Genomic DNA, 9,789 nt, shown 5'->3' on the forward strand with positions numbered 1-9,789 from the left:
CTGATACTTGACCATATCTCTCCATCACCTGAAATACCCTCGGTATTGATTCCAAGGGGGACGACAAAGTCAATAGGACATCGTCAGCAAAGAGAGCAATTTTAGATTCCCACCCCCCTGCTCTCACCCCCTGAATCTCAGGGTCAGTCCTAATACTATGAGCTAATGGCTCCATCACTAGAGCAAATAATAAAGGTGAAAGGGGACATCCCTGACGGGTGCCCCTTTGTAACTCAAAGGAAGAAGATGCCTGACCGTTAATCCTGACACTTGCTTTTGGTTTTGAGTATAATTCTCCAATCCAATTATTAAAATAAGGCCCAAAGCCAAACCGCTCTAGTACACTGTGTAGAAAGGCCCAGTGTACCCTATCAAATGCCTTTTCTGCATCAATACTAAGTAGACAATAGGGTATTGCACGTTGTTTCGCTATGTACATAATGTCTAGAGTGCGCCTGATATTATCAGAAGCCTGCCTATTAGGGACAAACCCCACCTGATCTGGATGAACCAGGGTTGGTAAGACAGAGTTCATTCTAACGGCCATTACTTTAGCTAGGATACGGACATCGACATTCAATATCGATATAGGACGGTATGATGCACAGTCCAAAACATCCTTTTGGGGTTTAGGAATGACTGCAATCCATGCATCTTTCATTGTAGGTGGAAGGTCCCCTCCAGAGCGCACATGATTGAAAACCTCTGTTAAAAGAGGCGCCAGCTGAGGTGCAAAGGCCTTATAAAATTCACCCGTGTATCCGTCCAGTCCAGGTGACTTACCATTCTTCAATGTTTTAATGGCTGCCAAAACTTCCTGCACCTCAGCCGGAGCCCCCAGCATTACCTTTTGCTCTGGAGTAAGAGAGGGTAGTTCCATCGCCTCAAGATATGCATGGATAGCCTCATCGCTTATTGACGAGTCACGGGTATATAATTCTGCATAAAAGTTACAGAATCTGTCTCTAATCTCTTGAGATGTTCTAAGGGTGTCTCCACCTTGGCCTTTAATTCTAAATACATTACGTTCAGCCTGCAATTTTCGCAATTTTATGGCTAGTTGTCTACTGATCTTGTTACGTTGCACATATCCTCCCAACCTTAACTTCTCATTAAGAAATGCAAGATCCCTAGACAGCAAAGCCTCCAATTGCAGGCGGGCTAGTTGCAATGATTTATAAACTCTATTGGAGCCCGTACGTTTATGTTTAAGTTCCAGTTCTCTGATCTGCCCCCTCCAGTATAACATCTCAGCTTCTTTCTGTCTTTTAAGTTTCCCTGCTACTTTCATAAAGTGACCTCGGGACACTGCTTTAAGAGCATCCCATACCACTGACAAGGAGGGTCCTGAGTTCATATTAAAATGGAGATATTCCTTAAATACATTAATATATTCTTTACATATAGCCTCTTGGCTTAACATTGTGTTATTAAACATCCAATGAGAACCTCGTGTCACACCACCTGACCATTCTAATGATACCACACATGTTGCGTGGTCTGATATCGTAATACTTCCAATATGAGTAGTTCTGTGCTGACCCCCTAGGGATTTGTCAAGAAAAAGATAGTCAATTCTGGAGTAAGAAGCATGCACTGGAGAATAAAAAGAGTAATCTCTGTCCGTGGGGTGAAGGTCTCGCCAAGAATCATATATTCCCAAGTCCTGCAAAAAACTGTTCAGGTGTTTAGCATTAATCTTGTCATTCTTCGACACAGGGCCCGTCTTATCCATGGCCGGATGCAGGGTTGCGTTAAAGTCTCCACCTAGGATAAGTTGTCCCTCTACAAATGATTGAATTTGCTTTTTAAGCAAACTGTAGAAGGAAGGTTGCCCTGTGTTAGGGCCATACACACAACCCCAGGTTACAGTTTTATTTTCAAGAACCCCTCGGACCAAGATAAATCTACCCTGAGAGTCTCGTTTCACATGTTGAATCTGCACCGGAAGATCCTTCCGAAAGAGCATTGCCACCCCCCTCTGCTTTTTATTAGAAATGTCAGATGCGAAAAAAATCTTAGGGTATAAGGCATGATGAAATAAATGTTCATGGGTACGCTTTAGGTGAGTCTCTTGCAGCATTATTACCTGCGGTTGTAAACGAATTAATTCCTGCCAAATCGCTTGTCTCTTTCTTGGAGCATTAAGACCCTTCACATTTAGCGTAACTATCTTCAAGTTAAGTCCCATCTTGCCAAACACATGTCAACAATCCAACATTATGAACCCTGTAAGGAAACATTGTATCCCACCCACTCCCTCCCCCTTGCCCTAGAACACAACAAAACATCCCCAAGGTGAGCCAAACAGAGGATAAAAACCCCCTGATATTCTCACACTTCCCAAGCAAGGTCACCAAACCCTTCCCCTAAATTGCCCAGAGCCATTAAGCCCCCCAAAACCTAAGCTATGACTCCGCAGGCACCCTATATTCAATCTGCATCTTACTTGTCTCATATTCAAAAAGGAAACGTCATCTCTCCGTAAGGAGGAAGTAAATGTTACCAGTTCATGGTGGCAAGTTGGTCTCAGTCACTTTTTGTTTTTTGGCCTTATTAAAGACCTGTTGCCATTGACGTATTTTCTCTCTGTTGTTCGCCTTCGCTACGGGAGTCGCAAGCTCTGGGCCGATAAGGCCCGCTTGTTGCAAGATCAACCTGGCCCCATCAGCTGTGCGAAATCTATGCTGCTTGCCTTCCACCTCAAAGCATAGCGCAAAGGGAAATGCCCATCGGTACTTGATATGGTGTTGGTTCAAAACATCCAAAATAGGTTTCATGCTTCGCCTCTGCTGTAGTGTAAAAGCAGAAAGATCTTGATAAACTCCCACTGGAGCCTCATTAAACTTAAGTTCAGGCTTCTGCCTGGCCAGGGTAAGCAGCTGTTCCTTATCCGTGTACTTCCAGAAGCGTACTACGATATCTCTTGGTTTGTTATTCACGGGTTTTCCCAGGGCGCGATGAGCTCTCTCAATTTCAGGCACCGTACTACCAGGGGCGGCCATCAGGATCTGCGTGCATATCTCTTGTACTATGCGTGTTACATCCTCCTGATTACCCGCTTCCGGTACCCCTCGAAGTCTCAAATTATTGCGCCGGCCTCTGTTTTCGATATCATCCATTTTATACTGCATATCTTCCATTTGAGTAGCAAGTTCGTCCTCTCTTTGACGCATCTGCAGCACATTTTCCACATGCTCCTCGACCCGTACTTCAAGATCATCAATACGGGACCCAACTTCCTTAATCTCGCCTCTCAAATTATCAATTCGCTCTACAATATCAGTTTTCATAAGCGCCAAATCCTTGCGGAGATCACGAAACAGCCTCGCAAAGTGCAGTCCCCGACTACTACTTGCGTCTTCGTCTGATCGCATGGATTCGGAGTCCGACGGCTCCTCGTTCTGTGAGGAAGCATGGCGCCCGTCCATCTTGGATACTCGCACGCTGCTTCGCGCTCCACTTTTGGTTGCTATAGCCTTCGATTTTTGAGACATCACTTCGCTGGTCCCACTCCAGATCACCTCCGACAAGTAAGTAGGGTGAAATAGCAATATTTAGGTGCTCAAGTTAGCTGGATTTATAGGTTTATTCAGGAGCTCCGATCCTAGACCGCCATCCGGGATGGTGACGTCACCGGAAGTCGTTTTTCATTTATTTTTAAATGAATGTACATCCTAATAGGTAGATATACTATTATTAAATAGGCCAAGAGATTAATCTATGTGTGTGTTCACTTCTCTGTTCTTCCTTCTCATTCCCCTAGTGATGGATTCCTTCTCGTCCCCCTAGTGATGGAAGCCTAACATTAGCTCTTTCTTTTTGCTTCACAGAAACACTTCTATGCAGTGACAGCCGCTTACAGATTGAGGAAGCTCCAGCGCACAGGGTCTGTGAACTCAACATAGACTGTTCTTGCCGCCAGAGATAATACTGAAAAGCTGGACTTTGAACCTTCTGGAGATCTGCCTTGTGAACACCTATTCAGTTCTTTATACTAAATTACATTTCAGATACAAATTTTTGCAGAGCAAAGCATGGTTAATCTTAGTGTACTAGTCACAGTTGTCTAATGATTCTGGAAATGCTTGTTGAGGTCAACAGGCACCTGGGACATTAGATGCTTTTCTGTGAGTGACTTCTAGAATATAATTTATTTAATGAATATGAGCTACATATTTTATTGATTTTAGGCAGGTCAAATAAAAGACGTGTATGTTTGTTTAAGGCAATGTTCTTGTACTGGGAATCTTAGGAATTTGATTAGAGATAAGAGTTGTATATGTAAGGAAAATAAGAAATACATATTCAATATAGTTTTCTTAGACAAGTGGTTTCCAAACCTTTCCTGGGGAATCTCCATCTAGTTTGATTTTCAGTATATATGAAAGCACTGCATGCAAATCTGTCTCATGCATACTCATTGGATATATCCTAAAAATCTATCTGGATGGAGATCCTCCTGGACAGATTTTGGGGAATCACTATCCTAGAATGAAATCAAGGGCATTAAACCTCAGTATACTTAATTATCTCTATATATAAAAGGCACCTCCAACGTTCGATGAAGCCTCAAGCCGGAACTTGAGGCGCCCGAGATATCCGGTTTGGCCTTCAGTGTCTGCCCCGCCCTCGCGTCACAGTCGAGGGCGGAGCAAAGACACTCGACGAATCAAGGAAGCCCAGCTCTGTTTCCACTCCCCACGAGGTTCGTCACCTCCTCTCTCCACCCCCGCCCCAAGTACGCAGCTTCCCCGCCCTCTCCACTTGCCCACGAGGCCGCCGCTTCCCCTCTCCACCCCTACCAAGGTCACCTCTTCCATTCTCCCCCCCCCCCAGTTCGACGCTTCCCCTCTCCATCCGCCCGCGAGCGAGGTCGCTGCTTCCCCTATGCTATGCACCCCCCCCAAGGTCGCCTCTTTCAAACTCCCCCCCCCCGAGTTCGCCGCTTCCCTTCTCAACCCCACCCCCTGAGGTCGCCGCTTCCCATATCCACCCTCACCCCTCAAACATCGCCGCTTATCTTGAAAAAAACCAAAAACAACGGAAACGCAGGCAGCCTTCAGCCATTGGCTGTCTGCTCTGCAGCCACTCATCTCTCCTCTCACTGGCCCTGGAGCGCAGGAACAGGAAGTTCAAAACAACTTCCTGGTACCTGCGCTCCTACGGGGACAGAAAGAGGAGAGAGGAGCAGCAGCACAGCACACCACACAATCAATGCCTGAATGCTGCATTCAGTGCCTGGGAGCAAAGAACAGGGAGGGAGGAGGGCTTGAGGTGAAGAGGGGGGCAGGGGGGAGGGAGGGAAGACTGGAAAGTTGACGGTGAGCAGAGGGGGAGGAAGAGGAGCACAGAAGGGGAAGGGGAATGCACCACCTGCTTAAAACACTCACACATATATACACACACACTCTTTCAAACACATACACTCACTCTGAGGGGGGGAGGGTGGCCTGGAACTTGGAGGGTGACTGGGGCGGTGAGAGGAGAGGGAAGAAGAGGGGCACGGTAGGGGTAGGGGAATGCACCACCTGCTTAAAACACTCACACATACACAGAAACACACACACACGCTTTCAAACACACACACTCTCTCCCTCAATCAATCACTCACTCACTCACTCACTCACTCACACACAAAGTCTATATATATCAAACGCACACTCACATTCTTTCTCACACACACACTCTCATTCTCACACACACACTCTCACACAGACAGCCTCACTCTATGCCAAACACACTCGCACATTCACTCAGTCTCTCTCACACAGTCACTCTCACACACAGACTCTCTCAAACATACACACTACCGATGAAAACCATGCTAGCGCCCATTTCATTGCTCTCAGAAACGGGCCTTTTTTACTAGTAAGCTAATAATTTACATACCTCTGTAGGGTGGTATCCTAAAAACTGAAGTGCACTATTATGATGTCAGGATCACTTTCCACTGAAAAAAAATAAAATTAAGTAGGGAAAGCAAAATGAACCATGGCTTTGGAATGCTTTCTAACACAGATATGAGGAAGATATGTGTGTGTCTAGCTGGAATATAGCTGAAGTACAGTTGTATATGTGGAGCAGTGATGTAGCCATGTAAGTGTGTGTGTGTGTGTGTGGGGGGGGGGGGCTTGGGTGCTCAGGCCCCCTCCACAAGTGCAGCACCTGTTGAATGGCTAGCGGGGATACTCAAGCCCCACCATCTGCTGCCTAGACTGCCCCACCCCCCATGCTGTCTCAGCATCAAGGAACTCAGGCCCAGATGATCAAAAGCCCTGCGCTGTTCCAAACAGCGCCCTAAAAATAGCGCCGGGACAGCGCAGGGCTTTTCTGCATCGATGATCAAAGATAATGCATGCAAATCTAAGCAGCGCTATTATCTTTGATCATCATGTTTAAAGTGCGGGAGAATTGTGCCGAGCATGCGCTCAGCACAATCCTCCCGCACTTGTTTGACAGGTCTGGGCTGTCAAAAGCCCAAACCTGTCAAACAGCCTGCCGAGGCCCGAACCCCCCCCCCCCCCCGCTGAACCCCCATAACTCATGGAGGCCGCCTCCGGCCAAACGCTATCCCACCCTCCTTCCCACTCACCGACGGGGGGGGGGGAGGCTGGAGGTTCGGTGAGCCTCCAGCCCACCCCCTCCTCCCCCCTAAGCGTTCTGAATCCATGGTCCCCCCCAGCGTTCTGATTCCCTGGTGGTCCGTGGTCACCCACCCTCCCTGCCGGCCCCCCCGGCTGGCCCCCCTACCTTTTGTTGGAGGAGGGACGCAGCCTGCCTGCCTCCCTCCTCTTTCTGTCGACGCCGCTGCAAAATGGCGGCGCCCAGCCCCGCCTATTGCATCCTGGGATGCTCTGGGCGGGGCTACAGACCATGTAAGGGAATCTGCATGCTGGACAGGGCTCACCATTCCTCCCCAATGATCCGCAAAGTCTAACGCCAGCTCAGAGCTGGCGTTGATTTTGCCGCGGCCAGCGACCCAATCTTTGGCGCGCTGGCCGCTGATCATTGGGGATGAATGCTGGAAGCCCTGTTTAGCATGCATTTGCATGCTACTTGCGTTAAGAGCCCTCGAGTGCGTTGTTGCAGGCGCTTGAGGGCTCTGATCATGGGTGGTTTGCAAACTCCGGCGCTAGTATGGCGTTAACAGCCTCTAGCGCCGGAGTTTGCTTTTGATCATGAGGGCCTCAGTGATGTGCTGTCCACAGCTGCCGATGCTTGCACTCCCCGCACAGGCTCAGTTTTGAGCAAGTGCGGGAATGTGAGTTTCAGCAGCTGGACAACACATTGTTGCTAACTTTCTCACTGCTGAGGCAAAAGTTTGATTACTAATGCAGGGGAGAAGGAAGCAGAGAGGAAATGCATGGACCCCCAGTTTACCCCTGGCGCCCCCCGCAAAAAAACAATAGACTGCTGGCTATGTCCCCAGTGTAAAGATGCATGTGGACATGTGCTTGGATTGGTGGTGTGGGGTGTGTGGTGTGTGTCTGTGTTGTGGGGCATGTGAGTGTGTGCTTGAAAGGGCTTGAGGAACTGGAGATGTGTAGATGTGTATAGTTGCGTCCAAAAATTTGCAACTGCCACCTTTTTTCATTTATATAACATATTCAAAGATAAAAACACTGTGTTCTGTGTATCTAATAAAAATACCATATATGCTGCTTTCAGCATTGTCTGAAGACAGTTTTGAGCACACTGTCAGTGTCTGGAATGACAACATTTGTTTGTGTTGACTATTTGTATGTGGTCAATCATTGATCTTGCTAGTTTTCTGCAGGAATCTGACATTATCTCTTGGGTCCCCACAGCTTTGATCTATTGTATCTGCTTCAGATACTGGTTTGTGTATCACCACCTTCTGTTTCATCGCTTTCCATATATTTTCAGTGCTGCTGATATCAAGGCTGTTTCCTGGTCAGGGTTGTATTTGTTCCTAAGCCTGCAATGCCTTCACATCTTTTGTTCTATGGCATGGTACATGTTGAAAATTGGTACTATTTATGAATGTGCATGAAATTTGGGAGTTTTCTTTCAGTACTTCAAAATAAACAGTTCTACTGACCATAAATGTATGTTATATAGTGCCGTTGTATAGGTCTCTGGTGAGGCCTCATTTGGAGTACTGCGTGCAGTTCTGGAGACCGCACCTACGGGAAGATATAAACAGGATGGAGTCGGTCAAGAGGGCGGCTACGAATTAGTAAGCAGTCTTGAATGCAAAAATTATAGGGACAGGCTTATGAACCTCAACATGTATACGCTGGAAGAGAGGAAGGAGAGAGGAGACATGATAGAAACGTTTAAATATCTCAAGGGCATTTATGTACAGGAAGAGAGCCTTTTTCAAATGAAGGAGAGCTCTGGAATGAGGGGGCATATGACAAAGTTAAGAGGGAATAGGCTTAGGAGTAACCTAAGGAAGTATTATTTCACAGAAAGGGTGGTAAAGGCGTGGAATAGCCTCCCGGTGGAGGTGGTGGAGTCGAGGACTGTTCCATAATTTAAAAAGGCATGGGATAAGCATGTAGGATCGCTTAGTAACAGGAAGAATTAGGAGTTACAGAGGATGGGCAGACTGGATGGGTCATATGGCCTTTATCTGCCGTCATGTTTCTATGTAACCTTGCTTGTCCAGCCTCTGAGACTGTACCTCAGACTATGACCTTTCGTGCTTCCTTCACTGTGGGTTTAATATACCTTGGGCACTGATATTTCAGGTTCAGCTTTCTTCCATTTTTTGCCTCCATCACAGATCTATCTTATTTTCCATCTTCACAATGAGAAGAAGGGAAAAAGTGTGGGGGGGGGGGGGGGGGGACGTCTGGAAAGCATATATACTAATGCACAGAGTATGGGGAATAAGGTTTTGAGGGTGTGATAGAAGAACCTGATTTGGATTTAGTGGTGATCACAGAGAACCATGACTAGGATATAGTTACACCAGGCTATAATTTGTTCAGGAAAGACAGGGTAGGGATAAAGGGAGGGGGAGTGGCATTATATGTTAAGGATAATATTAAAGCCACATAATTGCAGGACCTACAGGGTAAGGAAGAGGCACTGTGGGTCAATCTGGAAAGAGGGAACGGCAAATGTATTTACATTGGTGTGATATACAGGTGGAAACTGTTCTAGCAGCTGGTAATGGAACCTGGACTTAGTGCTTACTAATGGGGAGAGTGTTTCTGATGTAATAGTAGGTGATCATCTGGCATCCAGTGATCACCAGATGGTGTGGAGAGGGTTCATTGGAAAGTTAAAGTTCTAGACTTAAAAAAAAAACTAAGGAACCCCTTTACTAAAGGGCTGCCGCATAGCAACCCAGAACGAGGCCGCGGGTGGTAGTTCCTCCTTGAGTGTGCGCCATTTCTGGCGCTACAGAAAATAATTCCATAATTTCTAGTGTGCTACATGGTTACTGCTGGGTTACCGCCACCTCAGTGGGTGGTAGTAAGTGCTCCCCCTCCCATGGCCACATAGTAAGAATAATCTTACCACATGGCCATGTCTTTTTTAGGGTTTTTTTACCCAATGTGGTAAAAAGAGCCCTGGTGCATGGCCCCTCTGCTACCACGGGGCCCTTTTTTTTTTACCGCAGCTTGGAAAAAAGGACCCCTAACGTTGTTCAGATGGGGGATTACCTCAAGAAATTGTCTGGATGGGAACATCTGGAAGAAGATGGAAAGCAGTGGGCAAAACTGAAAGGAGCTGTTGTAAAGGCAATAAACCTTTTTGTAGGGAAAGTAAATAAAAGTAAGAAGAAAAGGAGGTCACTTTGGTTCTCAA

General features: G+C 46.8%; 1 protein-coding gene across 1 annotated transcript in view; it reads left to right on the plus strand.

Annotated features, from left to right (window-relative positions):
- The window catches only part of MYLK3 (myosin light chain kinase 3), a 179,619-nt gene extending 175,059 nt beyond the window's left edge, over positions 1-4,560 (plus strand). Inside the window, 1 exon segment of the mRNA XM_030205054.1 lies at positions 3,834-4,560. Coding sequence (XP_030060914.1) covers positions 3,834-3,908 — 75 coding nt within the window. The 3' untranslated portion in view covers positions 3,909-4,560.
- The last annotated feature ends 5,229 nt before the right edge of the window (positions 4,561-9,789 follow it).

This window comes from Microcaecilia unicolor, chromosome 5, assembly GCF_901765095.1.
Source record: "Microcaecilia unicolor chromosome 5, aMicUni1.1, whole genome shotgun sequence".
Taxonomy (NCBI): Eukaryota; Metazoa; Chordata; class Amphibia; order Gymnophiona; family Siphonopidae; genus Microcaecilia; species Microcaecilia unicolor.